Source organism: Numida meleagris, chromosome 14, assembly GCF_002078875.1.
Source record: "Numida meleagris isolate 19003 breed g44 Domestic line chromosome 14, NumMel1.0, whole genome shotgun sequence".
NCBI lineage: Eukaryota > Metazoa > Chordata > Aves > Galliformes > Numididae > Numida > Numida meleagris.
This window is the reverse complement of record NC_034422.1, coordinates 3,692,528-3,715,660: the sequence shown is the minus strand read 5'-3', so window position 1 is coordinate 3,715,660 and position 23,133 is coordinate 3,692,528. Positions and strand designations below refer to the sequence as shown.

Genomic DNA, 23,133 nt, shown 5'->3' with positions numbered 1-23,133 from the left:
ATTCTCCTACTGTCATTGGAGAAAGTTCACTTGTTATAAGCTACCTGTATTTTAAACTGTTACCTGGTACAGTTAGTTATTTCATAAATTGGTACATTTAACGTCTGTTAAATATGTATCATACAATAGTATAATTGTAACAAAGATATTTCCCCTACAAGTAAGAAATTCATATTCAGTTTTTTGATACACAGGAAAGATGAAAACAAAACAGGAAATTCAAACATGAAGTTCTAAGGTCATTTTTAAAGTCACAAACAGATGCCAGATTTTGAGGAATAGATTCAGAAAAAGCTTAGCATTTTAGGAAATAGAACCAGGGAAAGCACATGTATCAAATGTATGTGCTGTGAAGGCAGAAGTGATTCTAATTAGAATGTTTCTTCTGTGAAAATCAAGGGAATAAATTCTGTTTCCTGTTAAGGCAAAGTAAACCCACAGTAATTCCACGGAAACTGCTCCACCTTCACACAAAGGTGAAATGTAGATGAATTTAGTAGGGGTTCTTTGAAAATCAGATGAAAACTATGTTCCGCAAGTCCTACCTTCACACACACAGCATCCCATTTTATAAAAGGCTGCCCTGTTTTCATCAGTAGAGTATGAGGACATGGGCTCAAATACAATTCAGATATTGTTAATAAGACTTCAGAAGCTCCTGGTTCATTAAATGCTTGCAGAATGCCCTGGTGCACTCAAAGAGTGAAAGCAGACTGTGGCACAAACTGGAACATTAAACATAGACAGCATTCAAGTTTTGGAGTTAGGCAAATCAAAAGCATGCGAGCACACTTCTTTTTAAGAATTCCTTCCTTTCTCCCCATTTACTTTATAGTCTGAATCATAAATGCTAAAGATTTTGTCTTCTACCCATACGTAAGTAGTCTGTAAATTCACAGGCAAACTTGGAATATTTTGTCTCAAGACGTGTGAAACATGCAGAGAATGGTCTCATGCAACCTGCAAATGAGAAAGTCAAGTAAAATTTACAGTTCAGAGGGGCAGAACTCCAAAAGCTTTGAGAAAGGCTAATTTAATACATCTGTCGTATACAATTACACAGTCAACTGTAATCCAAAACATCCATTCTTTTCCTCTTCAAACATAAAAGAGGCAATTGCCCAGGCTCAAAATTAAGCAGCTGTTTCACAAAACAAAGTTATTAACCTCCGAGGTTTTTATGAACCGATAAAATTTGATCATTCAGCACTGCTCCGTAACAGTTGCTTTCTTCATTACACAAATCGCAACAGCTGATTCTTGAACATAAACCACGGCCACAATTGGATATTTGAAGGTAGTGGGTGGGCTGTCATTAACAAAGGGTTGCAGACACTTCTTTTACTAGTATAATGTATTTGTCTTAAAAGGTTTTGCTGCGGTTTCTGTTAATGGATACCTGGATTAATCTACGTACTTAGATGTGAAAGTCTCAATTATTGTGAAAAACACACAAGTAGCCTTGCATTTTGGAAAGCATGCAAATCACGTTTCAGTGTGAAAACCAAGACATTTAAATGGTATAACACTTATTTCATTGTTATCATTCTTAGATGTCCTTCACACATCCCATCCAGTCAAGAATAAAACATGAAGCACTCCAAACTTCTATGACTTCTATTCTTTCACATAAACCTTCAAATTTTTGAAAGAAAGCCATGTAATCCATACTGAAGGAATTTTAACCAGGCTCTTCAGCAGAAAAAAGGGTATATTTCCTAGGAGTAAACCAAATTCTGACCCATGAGCTGCCATGCAAATCCAAAGTGATTGACCTGCATCTGGAGCAAGGGCCAGTCCACTTAGGCTGTGCCAGTTTCCATACCTGAGTTTCTAGGCTCTCTGTGCATAGAATTCCTTCATAAAGTAGTTTGAAATCACCCGATCAAAAACACGATACAAAAGCAAGACCCTGTTCCACTGAGTTTTAAGTTTTTGGAATTAAATTTCCTCTCTTATATTGGCATAACCTAAAAAGTAGTTCCAGTAAGATGTGTTTCCTTTTCTGCATTACAGTAAAAAAAAAATTTCATTAGTATATAAAGAAGTGACTCTTCCAGCTTCAGCTGGGTGACTCTAGAGGCTTTGTGGGCATCTTCTGACATAACAGACAAGCAGCTATCTAGAGAGAGCAGTGCAGAGAAAATCCTGAGAAAATCTACAGGAGCATTTCCTTATGAACATTTCTCCCTCAAAGTTATTTGATCCCAATATGAACTCTTCCACCAGGAAAAAAATTACAGAGCAGGAAAGATTACAGACTCCAGAAAGTCTGTGTGCTTTAATAGGAACATCAGATGGTTTTCTTCCCCAGTCTAAGGAAAGTTATCAAAAAAGTTAGAAATCCAGCCTAGTTCCCTGAAGTCAAAAAAAATAAGTCTACCAAAATAGCTACAGACATACTCCATGTTTTAAAGGCTGTATAGAAAGCCAATGGGTGAGAAATACCACTCTTCCCTCCACAGTACTATCTAATTAAATCAAATATATTTTTATTTCATTCAGTGCAGAGAATTTCTGAAATCCCACTTTAATCAAGTCTGAGTCCTACTGCTCCTCTGAGGCCCCATTTTCTTCAAAGCTATAAACTTCAGCCAAGGTTGTGTTAATTCTGCACCTTTTTTCCCCTGAATTAATAACCAAATTCTAATAGCATTACACTGACACACATACTCTTATTAATACACTTAACATGTGATTTTTTAAAAAATATTCTGCTTTGTGCTAAAACCTGTCAGATACGTTACCAAAGAAGATATTTGGGATAGGTGGGCAGTACAAGGATGTTGCAGGAGCTGTCAGAAGCTAGAAGTGTAATTTCATACAATAATCTATTGTGTTCAACCACAAATAAGTATTCAAGGATTCATTAGTTATGAATGTGGTTATTAGCATTTAGCTCTCAACTCCAGATGAAACGTTACATACTCATACGTATTCACTGCAGGAAAAGAAAACCAGAAACCTATCAAAACCACACCCAACAGCATTAATATGGCACATTAACGTAATGGAGACACAACAGAAGTGTGTTACATTCCAAAAAAACAACAGCTAAATGAATCTCTACCAACACTATTTTCTTTCTGTCCCCTTAAGAGAAATAAAAATAAACAGGAGGTCTTCGGCATGTTAACTTTGGGGTTGCATAGACGAGCAGCCCCCCCCCAGGGAAAATTGCCTCTGAATGATATGCCCACTAGATATTCAGTGGGAGCTCACAAGAGAAACTACTGAATTATTCTAGTGTTTTAAATCATGTCTCAGTAGCCAATGCCTCTGAAATGGTATGTTATCAGCATACCCACCCACAGCTTCTAATCATATGAAAAATAGCAGGCCTGTGGATTCCTAAGTAAGAGAAAAGAAGATTTTTCTGAAAACTGCAAGTTTGGTCAGCTTTGAAGTAAATTTGACTTCACAGTGTGCTCTAAATTATAAGAAATTAATGTAAGAAAGCAAAATGAGGAAAATCAAGCACCACTCTTTCTGGGAGCATCAACCTGTGGGAAGTGGAAATCCTAAAAAGAGTGGATATTGTGATATTAACTAGCTCTAAATCAATGTAGCAAGAACCTAACTTTAGGAAGCAGATATGGATTTTACTGTGCATATAAGATGCATAAAAGCTTTATTTGGGAATGAGAAAAAACTACCTAGCATGGTAGCAGTAGTTTAACGCTGGGAAAGAAGATTGTTCAGTTCTATGATCAATGAAAGCCTTAAGAACAATCAAATCAATGGGATGCTGCTTGTAAAGGACACGAGAACTTGCTGATTTTCAATCCCTTCATGCTGATCCATAGAAGACAGGAAAAGGGAGGGCTGACTCAGCACAGGTGCTGCTCCATACCCTCCCACACCACTGACAATTCTCATCATTTAATGCCATCTTGTTCTTCCAAATACTCAGCTCCCTCTGTAGACAAGACATCCACCATACTTCTCTGGTGTTTGTTTTTCCTCATAATTTCACCTGGTATTTGTATTGCTGTAAGAACTTTAAAGGTATATTATGTATTCCATCCTTCCATTTTAAGTTTTCTCTGAACATATCAGAAACATGCAGTATGGTGACAAGCTGAAGTGCAGAAAGAAAGAATTCTATGAAAGAATCTCTAGTTCTCCTCCAGAATCAGTAAATGCAGGCATACTATTAGAAACAACTTCTTGGGAGAACTGAAGTAACATGAGTGTGTAATAGAGAAGATGCCAGAGATATAAGCTGATGCCTCAATTTTTTTTTTTTTTTACATAGACTTTAGTACCTTTTAGATTAACAATTCACAGCTCTGAGTGGAGAGATTTTGATTAGTGTTCATAAAATATGATTACTATAAGAGAAGTCCTAGCAGGTTGGGCTATAGAGCCATTCCTTCAGATGGCATAGGCAGCCTGAAAGATCTGTAGAGCAAGGAATTTTATCTAGCATGTTGATTGTTCTCTGTTTAAGAAACTTGAAACTAGTACCTGTCTCCAGAAGGTCATCAGAATATATCAGGAAAGCCACCAACACCTTTAGAGAGTTATCATATAAACTTAAAATATATGAGACTCTTAAGGTTACAGGAAAATTTTTGGCAAGGAGTTAAAAGACCTGGTAGCAAAAACACTGGCTGTGGTAGAAAGCTGCTGTTGTCCATTCAAGTCTTTTCATAAAATTCAATCTTGGCTCTAGCATCTAAAGAAGGGATGGCTGTTAAATCAGTTCAGGACAGTTTTAATACAACCTCAATTTCTGTAATTTGGACAGTAGGAGTTCGGAGAGAATTGGGGAATTTAAGGTGTTAGTGACTGCTCCAATAGTGACTTTGAATTTCAAGACAGATTTTAAACTGTCAGCAGAAGATAACAGTGAAATTGAGTATACAGAGTGAAAAGGAAAATCTGAATTAAAAACAAAGCCATATTGTCACTTACAATGAAAACAATAGTCCAATTTCAAATGATGCTGTAGCTTTCATAGACTGGCAACCCAGTGTACCATTTACTTTTTGTCTCCTATCTTCAGGCATTAGAAATTTATATGATAAAATGGTATATAAACCTTGAGCAGCTCACTGTATTTCTTAAAGATCAACTTGAGGAGACAAGTATAGAATTAAAAAAGCAGAGGCTACACTTCTTTTCTAGGTTTAAGTCAAAGTATTGACTAAATAGAACTGTTAAGTATGAGATCACCCTCTTCTTTAAGTGAAGCCAATTGGAGCCAAAATGTAAAAGATCACTGTATTAAATTTTGGTGCAATATTAATAATTCCTAATATCACATCAGCATCCTTAAAGTCCAGCCAAGATTCTGTCCACTGAACTGGAAATTGTAGTAAAATTTTCAGGCGATTCAGAACCCAGATTTTCTAGTGCTCTGCTCCCTCGATTGGTGTGGGAGGGTTTGCAGCATCCAGCATTCACCACCTCCCACTGTGACATTTCTGGATGGACTTTCTTGAAAGCACACATCCAAATGCTGAGACTAACTGAAAATCTCACTACTCATTTTGGTACCTAAATTAAAAATAAAATGCTTCTGCAAATCCAGCCTTCATCTATAGAATGAAGGAATATAATCTCAGAACAGATGCATCTGTACAATATTGTTATCTTAAAGAAAAGAGTCAACTAATGAGAACAGTTTGTGCCTCAATAATTCAATAAATATTATATCCTTCCATGTTTTACTTTCATTACAAGGAAATGAAAGATATTTTAGCTGAAAAAAGGCTACCATAAGCTGGAACTGGAAAGCAAAAACCCTTGAGCAATTCTTTCGAGGACTTTACAATGTCTGACAATTGCTATCTATATCTATTGGGTATCTTTCTGCCCACTGAGATCACGATTAGCCAGTAAACTTGCCCTTTCAATTCACTCAAAGCTGCTGCTTCAATCTATTCCATCTGTGCTCTCTGAACCTTTTATTTCCAATAGGCTCAGACTAATTCTGAGCAGGCAGGGAAGCTGACAAGCTCTACCTCTCTTTCACATCCTCAAGGCTACATGCTGACATCTTAAAAAGAATTTAGAAATAAATATAATGATACTGCTTTTACACAACAAAATTATTTATTTCAATCTCATCAAGGATTAATTAAGTATTGGCCCATGGCTCAAACAGCCATTTCACCCCATGCTGGTTTAACCACTCTGTTGTAATAAAATACACTCTTGTGAGCTTACAGATTTTGACCTAAAAGCTGGATGCCTTAAGAATCAAGACGGACACCATTTTAAAAAAAATTACAACTCCAATGCAGATTAGTCAGCCTTTGTAATAGTCTTTGCATCTCAATACACACAAACCATAGCAGTAGTACTGGTGACAGATTTACAGTTCCCAGATGGCATTTGTCTACTAGAGTGTACATTCTGGCAGTGGAAGAGAAAACAGGGGTCGGAAACAGGAAGCCTACACAAGATATGATGAGCCATTAAGACTTACCAATTTAGTCACAGCTCTAGTTCATAAGGAAAGAAAAAACAAGTGACTAAGAAATGGGAACTGCCTGAGTGATAGGCAGATGTGAGAGATCTCATACAATACTAGTCTGTAAAGCTCAATACAAAACAGAAAGTCAAAGAGAAACTGCTAGGCTGGCCCAGGTCCATGGTTATGAAGAGGGAACGCTCAAGCTTTTTGGAAAAACTTGGAACAGCAGCCATTGGCGGTAGCTGAAAATGACCACAGCTACATGACTGAGACTAGGAATTAAAGTCCAAATTTCTTCCTGGAAACACTCATGTGATTGTCAGTATCATACTGCAGTCTCTATCATTGCTACAGAATTTTGGCTGGATGAAAAATAAAGATATTTTCAAAACCTTTCAAGCTCGCTCATCAAAACATTCAGCATACAGCTAAGAAGTGTCCATTTCAGTCTGGAGTATTACAGCTGAATGCCAAGGCATAAAGATTAGGGATCACCACTTTATCAGCTTCTACAGTGGTCTTTCCTGTCCCTCCCAAAATTTCAGCTAAGTCATGGAAAGGAATTTACTGAGGGAGAACTGGGATTGTTAGTATTTTTTTTATGATGTCTTCATCTAACTTGAATGGCTTCGTCTTGGTCATCATTAAAGATTATTCTTGTACTTTTATTTCAAAAGTGTTGCTGATTTGTTGATGATGGAACATGATGTTACTTTAGCAAGGCTAATGAATCAGCTGAAAACAGCAATCACAAACATTCCAAGTGATGAATGTCAAACTTTTTACCATTTTGACTCATTCCCATGCCAATCCATAAGCTTCTACATCAGATTTCTGTAATCACAATTTTTCTACAAAGGAATGAGAATGAATATGCCTGGGAACAGATTACTGGAGGTGCTCAACTACAGAGCCACTACTATGCCAGTAAAACAGCTTTTAAATTCTAGGAGGCTTGCTATAACCATTCTCCACATTCAAATTTTAAGATTTCTGCACATTTCCTCTTTAAATCTGGACCTTGACACCAAAAGATTTACTGTTTCTGTATTTTCACAGCATTTAACACAGTTTTTGTTGCAGTATAAAATACTACATCATTTCATTATCACCTTAAGTTGCATGGTATCTGTAGTGCCACATTATGCAGTAGCACTTCTTTACCAGCACCAGGGCAGAAGGCAAAGTCTATTTGCAAGAGCTGTGCAATCTATTTCAATTGAGGAGTAAACGAAAACCAAGTCAACATCACCTTTTGCCAGCAGGTCAAGGAAGATCGCCAAGGACATTTACGAAGTATAAGAGCTTCTGTTTTGCAAAGGAAGGAATGCTAAAAAAGCTTTACTCCTGGAAAGAGGGATGAGAACTAAGAAGCTCACATGAATGTGAAAACATTTTACTGCAAAAACAAAATGAGTTACTTTTAACCACTGAATATCAAGAAATAAGTGAGCTCCAGTTATTTTGGTTTTCATTTCAGGTGGATGTAAAAAACAAACCAACAGACAAGAGATAATTATGAGAAATAACTGAAATCAGTCTTGCCTGCTTGTAACATGAGTTTACCATAGGTTTACCATAGATAGGTAAAATTAAGTTTGATCAATGTTATGAATAATTCTGACATTTCAATATTTTATTCTGAAACTAAACATTAAAAATCCTGTTGTCCTCCACTAGGGATGTTCCACTATTTATGAATTTTAGAACATTTCATTTGTTTTGCTGAGCAGAGCAAAGCTGCCAGAAAGGAGCATTTGCAGAGGACCAGTTGGATTTTGATTAGGATGAACAGAATATAGAATAGAAAAATAAGAAGAGAAGCTGGAGACACCAAAGACTAATGAAATTTGAAAACATCATAAGCACAGTTGTGCTTGTTCCTCACTCCTTATTAAATGACCATTTGGAACTGTTGTCAGTTTTCTAAATATATATATATATTCCACAGGTAAGCATCTTTCCTAATGAGAAGTTTCACAGCTAATGACTTATGACTACCAGGAAGTTTTTCATTTGTTGGTTTTTTTCCCCTCTCTGGGATGAAGGCATTACACATACCACAGTCTACTGAAAAGCTCAAAACGTAATACTATGGAAGACTTTTTCTTGGGGACCTCAACACGAGTTACTCTCTAGCACACAGACAGCTCGAAATAGAGATTCAAATATCTTGTATTAACTCCCAATACAGATCTACAAACCAGGAGCAGTACAGCATGAGGCATAGAAAAAAAACATGCTTCAGGTAGAAACCTTCATCCTGGCTGGAGGACAAGCTCCATGTAATTAAGAGAAAAGGACTTAAGAACAGGATTGCCTCTGATTCTGTGCGTCCTCAACAAGTTGCTCAGAAGTTCAGAAGAATCCATTCATGCTGACAATTTCAATTTTCAGGTGCCATCAGTAACAGAAGAGACTGACCAACAGTTCCTTTCATGAGTTCATCTCATTCACCACTGCTATCCTATATGTTTGCATCTTAGCGATATGAAGGAGCTTAAAATAAACCCCAAAGTCTTGAAGGGGAACAGGAGGAATGTAATATTTCTAAGATCTGTACCACCTTCCAAAGAAACTAAAAACCTCACAATTTAAGTGGTTTGTGGCATTACTAATACAGATGTTTAAAATCAGGTGGCTTTCTTTAGTAGTTTAGTAACACAGCTTATAACAGAAAGAAATATCATCTTTATGACACCTTTTTATAAGGAGCTTTGTTTCTTATATCATGTCACTGTCTGAAAAGATTTACATAATTTATTAATTGTAACATCAAGAGATGAGATCTAGGTAAGCTCTTCAAAACATTTAATCAGAGATGCTTTCATCTCACTTTTTTTCCCCCCATTAAGATGCTCTTACTCTCCATTCTAACAGAACTCAGAGTTCTTAATGCTGTCCAGTGACCAGGGCAATCAGAATGCTATGTTCCAATTTGTAAGTCAGACACTAGTAATTAATCACTTCTAATGTGGTAAGATGTACATCTCATCTGTGAAGAGGGGCCAGGTGCTACATAAACAGCAAGTAAACAGGTCCTTCCCTAAAGAGCCTGCATTCAGAGTAGACAAAGGGGAAGAGAAAGCAGAGAATTGAAGTAATTTTGCAAAGGTTACAGAAAGCCAGTGAATACTCTGACACTTAAATCACCACAAACCGCTGCATTCCCCAGCTTTCATAAAAAAAGAGAATTCCAATGAGGTGAAATTATTGCATTTCTGTAAATGGACAATAATATCTGACCAAAAAAAAGTGGGACAAGAAATAATGCTTAATAAGATTGTTAAAAACAAACCAACCTAGCACTATCAGTCATTTTCCTATTTTAAAGCTCATTAAGTAGAGGTTTCTGATTCCAGAATATCAACCAGTATGTAATCATCATTTTTGTTGCAGAAGCCAGTGTTCATGGATAGATTTTCTGCAAGTTTTTTTTTTTTTTTTAAAGTACAGGGAGCATGCTGTCAGGGCTGTAGTACAGCCTGGCTCAGTGGAAACCCATTAAAACCACTTTAGTGGGCAGATGGTGTCAAAGAGTCAGAAGTATATAACAGAATCCTACTGTGCACAAGTGTTCAGTATGCAAGAAATCATCTCTTATCAGACAACTGCTGCAGGGGACACAGTCAACCACAAAGGAGAGAGCACAGCACAACTGAAGTCATGATCCCTGTACAACTGTTTGCCCGATGGTATGGACCAGGGTATGGAATAGAAGAACTTTAACTGATAAACCCTTAGTAAACAAGGGAATGATCTAGGAAGAGCATTGCATCAAGCTTTAAAAAGCAATACCTTGCTTTTGTCAGTAACTGAAGGTATAACAGCTGTCACTAACAGGGATACCACAAAGCTCGCAAAGACTAAGATTTTGAAAAGTGCCTATTAAATCTTGGAAACAAGTCTTGCCACTAGAATCTCAGTAACAAGGTATAATCAGTCATAAATCAGATGTGTACTAACACAATAGTAGATGAGGATACACCTCCTTCACAGATGCTCCTTTTCCATCCAGTTCTACAGAAGCTAGGCCAAGTTTTTTAATGTATTCATTTGAGCCAAATTCTGTAGGCAAACTTAATATCTAACAAAGTGCCTAACTCCTATGATCTGAGTTAAGAGACCCTAAATAGAATAAGACAGTGAAAATTGGTGTAAACATTACAGAGCAGTGAAGATTCTGAAAGTATTCATCTTGTGCTGCTTACAGAATAACTAAGTGCAGTAATAAACTTAGAGAATGCATGTGTACCTCTGCCCTCCACTGGGCAGAATCAGGACTGCTCAGTTCTACCCCAAGTCCTGTATGTTGATTATATGAAGACATCCTTCTTCAGATCAAGGGGGTACATGTTTGTGAACTTAAGCAGATTAGAACTTCTGTAAATGTGCTAAAGATGACAAGCAAGTAACTGACTATCTGGTTTTGGTTTGTTGTTTTGGGTGGGTTTTTTTTTATACTTTTTTTTTTAACATACTGTGAAGTTTTATCAAAGCTATTTAGCTCTTTTGAGACTCTCAGTGGAAGAGGCTCAAACAATCCACTGAAACAACATCAAGATTTCAAGTCAATTCAAAGTAACTTTAAAAACAGATTTAGATGGGCCTGTGAGAAAGTGAACTGACTGCAGATGGAAGGGAGAGCCTACATTTTGTAATTAAAATCCATTTAGGAAGTATGACGTTGGCCTAGGAAGAACCACTGCCAACCATTTCTAGGTGGACTGTACAAGAAACAAAAATGAGCGCATTTTGCTGAGCAGCTTTTATGTAGGCAATCGTGCATCTGCAATACAGAATACTACCTCCAAAAATCTTTCCGGAAATCTTTGTTTTTAAAAAACAATCTAGTCAAGGAGTGTGAAAGTCAACAAACATCCTCAGAGAGTACAGTGGGAGCCTCTTAAATTAACTGACCCTGCAGCACAAATGCCACGAACAACTCTGGCAGACTACTCCTACCTTGCTTCACTGAGCCACTACTCAATGTGATTTAAGTGAACCTGTGCTGCAGTGGATTAGAAACACTCACATTATCAACTACTGTGCCCAAAATACTGAGGCAATACCAAACAGATCAGAGAAATATACTTTAAATTACAGTTAGCCTCACTACAGTGGTTTTTCATCAAACCTTTTAAGGACAAGAGCAAGCTTACTTTTCTGAAAGAATCCTAGACCATCTTGCACAGTATTGTCACAAATGTTTTAGCTTACAACCAGACAGAAATTGGGATGCACTCTGAATGCACCCTTGCTATGTTTACTTTCTCCTTGTGTTCTTTTCTAGCTTGCATACATGAGATGTCTAGCACTGGTTTCACAACACTGCTCAGATGTTCCATGAATCACCACTGGTGTGTGGGCCACAGCTGAAAAACACAGCACCAGAAAACTCTGTCTACACACCGAATTGAAGCTTACTAGAGGCAATGAATATATATATACACTGATTTAAATGTGCTCTGGATCACATCCCACTGTGGACCTGCAGATGGACCCAATATCTTACACCACAGACCTGGAAGTTATGTCACCCTCTTGTGTAAGCTGCACTTCTAGATTGGAACACGGAGACTTGTCCAGACACTACACAGGCTGTGCTCTTTGGAGTATGAGGACTTTCCGTCCATTAGCTCTGCAGTAGCATCAGACTAGCACCATGCCCTGGAACCAAGTCTAAACAATATAAGAAGAAATCAATCATCTTTCTAGAGTAAATTTTCTCCCCACGCAGGAGGCTGATGTATAGCCTAACATGCTCAGATATGAACCTTAAATCCACTCATAATAATTAGCATTATCTAGATGTCCCTGAAGTATTTAAGATCCACTTCTTTTTGAACTGTCATTGATACTGCAGCAGGCAATGTTATGAAGATCGGTGAAAATCAAGTATTTTAATGTAACACTTTATAAACCAAACCTGCAGTGAATCAAAGTTACTTCTTCAGCTTTTCTGCAACCAACCTGTCTAGAGTCAGGTTTGTGCATCCTAGGACCAGTGACAGACTGACACTAAACTTGGCATCCACAACAACCTCAGGAGGTTGATTTAATGTGACTGCAGCATGAAAAGTCAGGTTACCTTCTGATTCTTTTATTAAATAAAACTCATCCTTATTGAATAAAGCTGCTTTTATTAACATCTAAAACATTGGTTGGTGTCACAAAGCCCGCCAGTCCCAGGGAAATAATAATAGAAAAGACAGAAGTAAAAAATGAGAACATTACAGGGAAACATTAGAAGACAAATCACATGAAGCCAGTATTGCAGCTGACAAATAAAACATGGGTCTAGCTGTAGAATTTCTTTAGTTCCGTCTGAATTCATTGTTTTTCTAAAAGAAACCAGAACTGGGCTTCCTCCAGAAGCATGCAGCCAAGAAACAGAAAGAAAGCAAAGTGCAACTCAGTTTCCCCTTCCTTCACATAATGTCTCAAGAAACAGCGAGTTCAGTGCAGCTGAGATAAAGTATAAGAACTTTGCTTTTATGGAAACAGCTTGAACCTTAAGCTAGAAAGATTTCTTCTATCTTTTGGATCTTCAAGTTAATCTGTTTTGATTTCTGCATACAGACAAGGCCTCAGAGAACTACTCTTACTGACATACTCTTACTGACCACTTTATGGTCACCTAAGTAGCAGACATCTGAAATCAGCATGCAATGTGTTTTCTACACATACCAATTGTACAGCAAGAGCAGCAGGTGCCTGGGAGAAGTTTGCCCACAAGTATTGTCAACAGGGTTACTTTGAGAAAAACCACATAGCCCTCATCATCACCATCAAAATCTGTCAACATTAAATCAAATTCAATTCCAAGCTCCCATCTAGGCACCATAGAGGGGCTGGGGGAGAGGAATATATCTTAAATCAAATATAATAACCTTCAATTTTAATCTCATGTACAATACCATTTTGCTATCAGTGTTCCAGAATAATGATACAAAGTAAGTAGTGCTGAAAGACAAGTTGTTGCACTCCTCAGCCTTTCATTTTCCCCATTCCTATTTATACTGGGTTCAGAGTGCACTCCACTGTCAGTTCAATCTGCACACAAATACTGTCAAAAATGGCCCACAGCATCCTGGAAGATGGAACACACCCAACAAGCTCAGCTGCCTCATTCTTTGTGCTGCACTGCTCACACTGAAGCCAGTGGATGTACAAGGGAAATTAAAAGAAAGAAGTATGGCTTCCTGTACAGCTACAGTTCACAAGGATGCAATCCACTGGCATCATAACTGAAGTATTTCAGCATATTCTGCTGTTAAGTATCATCACAGAAATCAGTAAAATAGCACAGAGGAAGTTCGGCCATAACAAGACAAAACCGTTCTGTAATATAAGACTCAATGTGTTCAAGAGGTTTCAAAGAACACTACAGTATGCCAAACTAAGTGTTTAGGGTTTTGGTTTCTAGGAGATTTTTTTCCCCCCAGCTTTCCTATAACAGGCAATGGGTATTGCTGCAAACAGAGCATCCATATCTCCAGCCTGTATGGAACACTCTTTGGGGCATACAAGGTATGCATGCCCAATATTTGCCAAGCCATGCTTTCACAAAAGTAAGGGGAAAAAAAAACAGAACAGCAACTATGTGGCCTGAGATCTCATTGGAAAGTGACTTGCAGGAAAATTTCAGCCCCAGATGACAAAGAACATGGAAAGCTCATCAGAACACAGGCAGTAAGTCACTATAACATTCTTGGTTTTGCTGCTCTCAACTTAAATCTGAAATATGAAATAAATATTATATTTTAATTTGACAACATATATTCATAGTGTAAAAGGTTCCTTAGTCTTAAGTCTCACAAAATACATTTTTTTTTTTTTTTTGGAGATGTTAAGTTTACTGTAAACTTGTACCAAACACGGAATTTGCTGTTTACAACACTATGGTTTTTGGTCTACCTCAATGAAGCTAATGAAAGGTTTTTCCCTTTAGCAAGGGAACAAAATTTCCCACATTATTGAACCGATTTTTATTAGTGTGTGTTTTCACATCAGCTGGGCTTGGCTATGTTTTAATTGAAGGTTTTTGGAGAATCTGTTTCACAGGTGGCACCAAATAGCAACATGCCCAGCTGACTAAGGGCAAGCATTAGCTCCCTTAGACTGGTTCAAAAACCTCTTAACTAATGACAAAGCTGCAAGATATACCTGCATCCCTCATTACAATTACATAGCCTTATAACCTCTGTCCCTCTCTCTAGAGATATATATGTATACATGCACATTTATATTTTAAGGCTGAACTTATTAAAAAACATGGATTATATCATCAGTGACAAATTGTTCTGGTAAGAACATGAAGCTCTTTATAGAAAAGAACATTTCACTTCTAGGCTAGAGCTATTTTCTTTGTATACAAGATAAAAGCAAAGCAAAACTGCAATAGAATTCTCAAGTCTTCAACATTATTACCTGAAACCGTGCAGTGAGAAGGTGTGTTGCCATGGTTCTGAGTAATCAGCAACAGACCTATACACAATAGACAGCTGATTGCTGTTGTAGGTGAGAAGATTCTGTATCTCTTTAGGAAAACTTTGTTATCCTGTCATAAATTAGAGTTTTTCTATTAGTAACAGAAACACATCTAAGAAACATGCCCTGTAGCAGTAAAAAAAACAAGTCCTGTTTTTTTTTTTTAATCTTTTTCAAAGGTACAGGGAGAATCAACCTCATGCATTATCTATTTTATACTGTAAGTCTCTAGAACACTCTGGTCTTTTCACAATGTACTAAGGCATAGAAGTGCAGATAGATCTGTTACCCAGTGTGGACACAGACAATTACATTAAAGATAGAAGATATCTGTATTACTGAACAGCCGAAGGTCCCAGCAATCACACAGTAACATGTACATATCTGTAGTGCAAAATAAATAACACAAAATGCCAGTGATTCTAATGGGATCTTGCTTATCCAGTCTCAAGAAATACTAGATTTAATGAGACTTCATAATACCTAGAAAAAATCTCACCCACCAGCTTCTACAGCATTTTCTTTCTACTTAAGAGACCTCCTTTCCATACCCAGTTTTCTCCTTTGAAAGATACCCAGGCAGATGTAAGTAACATTTAAGAACAAATTCATATCTGAATGTAATAGTTGCTGAGATGGCAATAAAGCACTGAACTCCACAGGACTGCAATGCCATTCACACTCCAATATTTCAGTAAGCTGCCATCCCAGTCAAACACTGTTAATGCAGTGTTAAAGCTGCAATCCAAAACACATTCACAAAAAGGAGAAAAAGATGAAAAAGTTATGTTCTTACTGCATTGTTAGCCTATCCAAAGTACTGATATTGCTTATAATGAAGTACATGATTTACAGTCCTGCTGGGTAATCAAAAGCCTGTGTGCAAAGTGAAAGTAGTAATATTTTCAGAAGTTTCAGAGTTCCAACTCCTGCTGCTAATGCATTTCCAGTTACAACTTTTAAATTGTACTTATGTAGGCACTGCAGTTAAGTAACATTGGAGAAGACTTACAATTTTGTTCCTTTCTTTCTCAATCTGTTCTAAGGAAGGAAAGACATGATTTTTTTATATAGGGAACCACCACAGAAATAGACAGCTGTATATTTTGCCTTCGGTCAGAAAGTTCAGTTTCAGATACAAAGTAATTAGTAAAAATAACTCACTTAATCAAAAAGAAAAGTGCTGACATCTTGAAGTATGAAAAGGTGTTGAGAGTAAGCAATACTTTATTTGAACAGGGATCTGTCTCTAAGCAGAACTCCTTATCAGTATGTTCTCAAACTCACAGATTAAATGCATATGCTATTACTCCTCACTGAAGACTAAGCACATGGGAGCTTTCAATTTTGTTTTCATGCCAGGATATAGCTGTTAATGTACAATTCCTTCTCAGTAGAAATGCACACTTGTCCCAACTTACATTACACAGGAACGCTCATCTAAAATAACTATTGCAAAAATGTATTCACCTTTTGGCTGAGGCCATCTCTGAAAAGTTCAAAAGAGTATTTAAAGGCACACACAAGTGAGTACATTCTCTACATGCTGGTTTTCTTTACTGTAAACACACTTGAGGGCAACAAGATACCACTGAGTCATCTGAAGTCATGCTGTCAGGACATTCAAACTCTATTCAGCACGCAGAATACCAGATGCCTGCTTCAGGCTCACATCACAGCTTTTAAACATTTCAGCAAGCACATATTTCTCCCATTCAGTAAAACACTGCCAAGTCTGAGATACAGGATTTTTAATTTGAAAAATTACACAGATGATAACAGCAGAACAGCTAATTCCAGCAGCCCATACCCTGAAGATTTCAGATTTCAACAAAATCCTTTGCAATCCAAAACTGAGTTACTAGCTCATGTGATCATCAGACCTACTACAGGTTCAAAAACGTACCCTGCAGGTAACAAGTGTCCCAGTAAAGCGGTACAGTAAAAAAAAAAAAGAAAAAAATCCCATTACTCAGGATTTCCCATCAAGATATCTTTTTTCACCAACACATGACTTCTCCCAAGTCCTTCAGTCATGAATAGTCGGTATCAACATTCAAGGCATCACAGAGAGAGGAGACAGAATCTGCGTATGGAAAATAAACAAGAACCAAGATGCAGCAAAACAGACAGATGGAGCCTTACCTTTAGAAAAAAGTGCTGCCAGGCTCAAGAGGAGAGGTGACAACAGATGCCCCATATTGCTAATCCCAGAAGAGCACATCCTAGGGTTTGTGGGAACTTCGGGCTCAGTTTCTCACACTTCCCAGTCAAAATAAAAATCAGTCCAGTGGAGAGGCTGCATTTTCAAAAGATGTCATCTTGAGCACAAAAAGCATTTCCTTCGGAGAGAGGACTTACTTCTTTACCTCGAACCCTCCCCTATCCTCCCTCCGAGCTTCAAGACAGATGACGCTGTGAAAGCAAAACCCCCTCCTCTCAGTAGAGAAATAAGAACCGCTCGGCTCGCAGCCCGAGCCCCGGCGGCAGGCAAAGCTCGGAGCAGCGCGGCTGCACTAAAGTTTACCTCTGGGTGCTGCTGATCAGCCCAGAGATCATCCGAACACGGAGGCAGGTTTTTTTGTTGTTGATGTTCGCTCTTTTTTTTCCCCCTCTCCTGAAGTTCTCAGTTTCCTCATGGACTTCTCTGACTTTCTGCACATGAGGAACGGGGCAAACGCGAATCCCCGCCGAAGGCCATGACTGTGGACCGCTCAGTGCGCTCGGGGCCGGCGGGCGCAGCGGCCGGCGGGGAGCTGCCGCCCCAGCGGATGCAGCGCGGCTGGAGCCCGGCCCGTGCCGCCCGCCCCGGCCCTCCCGCCCGCCCGCCTCCGCCGGCCCCAGCCCATCCTACGCGAGCCGCGCTTGCTATTGACAGAGGCAGAGATTTAAAGTCAAGAGGTGTCGCGAAAATAGCCAAAAAAAGACGAGGCAAATAAATAGATAAATAAGCCCACCGCCCAAGCCCCGCCTCGCACCGGGCAGCCCGGCAGCCCCAATCCGCGGGCAGCGGGGCGCGGAGCGGGGCGGAACGGGGCGGAGCGGGGCCTCCTGGCCCGGCCCCGGCCGCGGGGGAGTCGAGCGCCGCCGCCCCCACCGCCCCCTGCCCAGCGGTCCGGCCTCCACCTGCCCGGGAGCGGAGCAGCGGCCGCCCAGCGCCGCGCAGGGAGAGCCGCAGGACGCAGCCCCGAGCCGGGCGGCTGGCACCGCCGCGCTGCTGCCGGCACCCAAACGAGCCCGCAGCTGGGGCTGCCGGAGCCGGCCGAGCACGCTGCTTTGGCGCGGTGTTCCTACCTCTCCCTAATCTACTGAATCAGTCGTGAGCCAAACGAAACGCGCAGACAGAATGGGGAGGTAACCTGAAGACTGTAGTAGAATACACTATATCTATTTGGAAGAGCAGCAGGAACAATACGTACAGTTGGTTTAAATAGTATTCACACAAGTACAAAGATAAATAACTGCTGAGGTTTCCCTTTGCAGAACTGCTCTGCTAAGCCAAACCTTTAGTTGAGCTTAATAACAGGATTTGCATTATGCTTGGCAGATAGAATGGCAGCAAAACACGATTTACCACAGCTCACTCTAAAGAAGATAAAATAAAATTGTAGCTACAAGAACTTGCAACCACTTTGTCCCTTCATGGAATACGTGCTTGGTAACAATACAAATATTTTTCTACAGTAATATCTGCACTGCTGAAGCTTTAAAGCAGGTCATTCAAAATAAACTTTGAGACTACATAATTTGCCAACACTCAAGAATACATAATCAACCATGCAATGAGAAAACGCTGTATTTTGGGTGACAATGCAGATCCATTCTATAAGTTAGCATCAGTTTAAGAAGTATGACCAATCCCAGAGAGGAACCCCAGACCTAAATGAAACAAAACTCTGGAAAGTGCATTTGTTTCTGTCAAAATGCCATATCTCAGAACATCAGCTCTCTAAAAAAGACAGAAAATGCTGTTGACACAACCTATAGCACATTGTGCCAAAAACCTTACAGTATTTTCCAACATAGAGAGATTTATAGTAATTCTCCTATCCAAGATAAAGCAATCATCATTTGGGGAGGAAGTCAATGCCCAGCTTGATTCAGTAGGCAGTTCAAATGTGCCAGCATAACATACCAGTTAATCTGTATTCTGAGGAATAAAGAAGAGCTTCACAGATTCTACAAAAAAAGCCAAGAAAAACTTTTTCTCTAGCAGTGTGCCATGGTAGTGAGTTTATTATCAGCTTCTAAGAAAATAATCTTTTGCAGGATTAAAAAAAGATAGCTTTCTCCTTAGAGTTTCTGGCTCTATGGCCAGCATGTGTCATTTGTTGTTCACGCAACAGTTGGAGATAGTTTGTCCTACTGCCTTCCAGTTACAGAGATAACTAGACAAAGATAGAACTGAAGAAGCAGTTACAGAATTGCAGAGCAAGAGGAAGTTCTTGTGCCATACTATATTTGCAAGATTACGTTGTTCTTCTTGTCATTTTGCAGCACCATTCATGAACCAGCAGAGTTAAAAGCACTCATTTAAGTTTCTAGCAAAAATGTGGAAGCCAGGTAATCAAGTCCAGAATGATGTTACTTACTGCACAGATTTCTGAATCTGGTTTTGTAAAGGAAATTTATTTAAATTCAACATTTTATTTCCCTACTGTTTGTAAAAGTCACTTAAAAGGTCAGTAACTAATTACTAAATTTTATGCCTCACTAGCCTTTTCGCTTCAAAGCACCCCTCAGACATTTTACTTTTAGTAGGTAGTAACAGACACACAGCATCTTGTCCACTCCCTCCTCTTTCTCCACTCTCCCATTTTCCCCCTCCATGCCCCAACCCTTCCCAGGACCACTTTCATCAAGGGCATTCCCTTGCCTCCAGACCCTAAAGACACAAGAGCGAGCCTTCCTTGCATTCACGCTGCACTCCCTGTACAGCAAGATTCCTCCCTTTGGTAAAACATCCACTGAAGCAAAGTGACAGCTGAAGGTTATGCCACTTGCAAAGTTTCACTTTGCGCTGTGTGCCTCAGTTCTGATATCTTGCTGTAAGCGCAGGTGACAACACTTCAGCAACACTAACTCTAGCCTGGGCATCTAGCATTTTGTGATCCATAATGGAAAACTTTCCTAGACACTGCTCATGGGAAAAAAAATCACATCAATTTCCACTATTCAGTAATGAGTAAACATCATTTTATTACCAATATGCAAGGCAAGCATGCCTGAAGTTTTCTAGGCAATTAACACAAGTAATTGTGAAGGAAAGACAGGCTTTAGGAAAACACAAGACAATGAAGATTCTTACAGAACTGCATCTGCACAACCTATGGCTGACCATAAAGGTAGAAAAATCTATATCTGACAAAGTAATGAGAAAATCCATTGTTACCCTGAGACTTCCTGTTTCATCAATGTGATATAACAACAGATAGATACAGTCTGCTTTATGTAATTAAAATTACTAATTCTTCTAATCAGTTCATTGATTCTCCTCCTTTGTTCTGTAGTTTTTTTTTTTTAAGAGACAGAATTGCAGAGGTTGGAAGGGACCTCAAGAAACCATTGAGTCCAATTGCCCTGCTAAAGCAGGTTCCCTACAATAGGCTGCACAGGTCAGCGTCCAGATGGGTCTTGAATATCTCAATACAAGGAGATTCCACAGCCTCTCTGGGCAGCCTGTTCCAGCGCTCCAGCAATGATGTTCCCTAATGTTAACACAAGCTGGAAGTACAAGTCTAGAAGAGATCCTATTGACATAGCAAAGAAGAGCAGACTAAAGAACAGAACATAGCCAGGTGGACTGGGAAAAAAAGAAAATGTTTCTCTTCCCACTCTTTCATTCCTACGAATTTCCACATCAATGGAGAATTTTGCTCAGTATCTAAGTGTTTTAGAAGTGGAAAATACATATATCTAAAAGATGTGGGAACAGAGAACGTGCCCAGTGATCTGAGAGCAAACAACTCATTTCAAAAGCCAATTGTATTCTAATAATTCTCTTTCTGTCCACAGACCTGGAATAGTAGGGCATGTTAAATGGAGCAGGGGCCTTCTAAACAGAGCAGTTACACATTTTTCTCCAGAAATATTTTTCACTTTCCATTAAAATGAGCGAAAAATCCTCTGCACTGAAGCCCCTGTATACTTTACAATTGATTTTTAGAGACAGATTTTTATTCCTCCCTCTAACACCCGCAATTGTTTGAAGAGTGCACAGAAGACCTTGAAATGGATTATTTGGGCTTGTTATTGCACAACATTCAAAATAAAGTGCAATTTGAATTATAGACTCGGAAGATGAAAAGGAATCAGCATGATCAGTTTGACCTCCTGGCAATTTTATCCAATTTAATGTGTTGTCTTCAAAACATTTAGTAGTCACAATGCAGTAGCTGTTCTGTGACTGCTGCTCATAAAACAAAATACAAGTTGTTCCACTTATGGAAGTTGCTATTTTATGCTTCTATTGCTCATTTCTTCAGCACACCATTTGTTGTCTCTTCTCTCCACTTAGGAGATACAGAGCATTTCAGGAAGGAACTTCTTTTTGTCACATGTGCACACTGCATCTAGGCCAGCTGAGTCACAGGCAGCAGCTGAAGGCTCTTTGTGATGCTCCCACATGAATAATACGAAAATCAGATTGTGATAATGGAAGACACCACAAAGACCAAACCGAATCACACTCTTCAATTTTATATTAATGTCTGGATCTTGCTCCCTTTTGACATTAACCAGCACTTAGATTTTGTTCCAGTGAGAGTAGGATGAGACATTAAAACTTTAATACATTTAAAGCTAATTTTCGTCTGTTCATTCACAGAACAATTAAAAAATAAATCACTTCATTTGCTTACAGTGCATTTGTTATATGACAAAGTCAGATTCAGTTCAAAATCTTCACCAGGCTCAAATAAAAATATATTTGACAGCTTGTAGTTCTACTGTCAGTGGTAATACCCATTGGAGTGCCTATCTCTTTAATGATCAAATGCTAACCTTCTTGGTGAATAGCATTCCTATCAGGCTACTTTATGTTGCTGGGCTTGCTGTCAGTTGACAATAGCTGAAAAAGTAGATGATGTCAGTCAGTTTGCACTCTCCTTTACTTGTTTCCAATGAAGACTCAAATAGCTTGATTCTAAACGAATTCGAAAAGTGACAAAGATCCTTATCACTACATACTTTGGCTGTTATCAGCCAAATCAGCAGCACTCTAATAGACGAAAAGTGTATCTAGAGGCTTTTTTTTTTTAATTAATGAACTAATATAGTAACCTGCTTCGTCTGATGGTAGGATTTTAAAAGCAGCATTGGCTGCAAGTTACAGTACTCCCGGTACAATAAACTGCACAGATTTATACGCACCAAATCTTGTAAGATGCAGAGGCTAACTTGAATAAAATCTCAATAAATAGTCTAACTAGTAAGTGTACACATCAGGAAGAAAGTCACTATAGGAAGAAACACATAATGAGAAAATTAATAGGCACAATGAAAACCCCATCTGCCTGGCTGTGTCCAGTTCAAGCCTCCATAGCAGTGAGATGCTACATGCTAGTATGAGCACTCTGGAAATTACAGAAGAGGAAGCAATCTGAATGACTAGAATGTGCTCTGGGGCTAACATGAACGGTGTCCAGTCAGAAATCTTGTAATATTCTCAATGGTGTAACTTTCAAAAGGACAGTGGTTCACAGCAGCAGAGAGCATGAGACAGCAGAACTGAGGATGTTACCTTAACTGTTCTGAGACATAACCACAGACAAGCTGACATGATGTTTTATAAGCTGCTGAGAGGGCGAAGCCCATTTGACATTACTGTAGGGGTGATGTAAATGTTTACCTGCAGGCACTGCCAGCTTTTTTTTTGCATACCTTTGTTAATATCAAATGAAAATGAACAGAGGAATGGGACAGATGAAACCTCTGTATAGCCTGCTATTCTGTCTCCCACAGAGTCAAAAAGCAAACGCTTTTTGCATGCACAGCCAAGAACGAGGCCAAAATATATAATTCCCTTGAATGCTTCCTCAGCATCCAACACCTGAACCACAGGTGGTTAGAAAACCCTGACAACTTTTCCTTTCATGGGTCTCCCCTTGAACCCATGTTAACTTTTGACATCAACATTCTGGCCCTCAGGAAAACCATGTCCCTAGCCTAGCTGCACCTTACATGTAAGATCATTACCCACAGCCCACGCTACA

At 39.0% G+C, this 23,133-nt stretch overlaps 1 protein-coding gene across 4 annotated transcripts in view; it reads right to left on the bottom strand.

The window, feature by feature from the left end:
* The window catches only part of TMEM132D (transmembrane protein 132D), a 229,164-nt gene that overhangs the window by 182,192 nt on the left and 23,839 nt on the right, over positions 1–23,133 (bottom strand). For 2 of the 4 annotated variants that reach the window (XM_021413018.1, XM_021413022.1), the window contains exon 1: positions 17,066–17,707. The exons of the other annotated variants lie outside the window; for them this stretch is intronic. In XM_021413018.1, coding sequence (XP_021268693.1) covers positions 17,066–17,144 — 79 coding nt within the window. In that variant the 5' untranslated portion in view covers positions 17,145–17,707. Of the gene's footprint in view, positions 1–17,065; positions 17,708–23,133 lie in introns of those variants that run through there. 4 annotated transcript variants of the gene reach the window in all.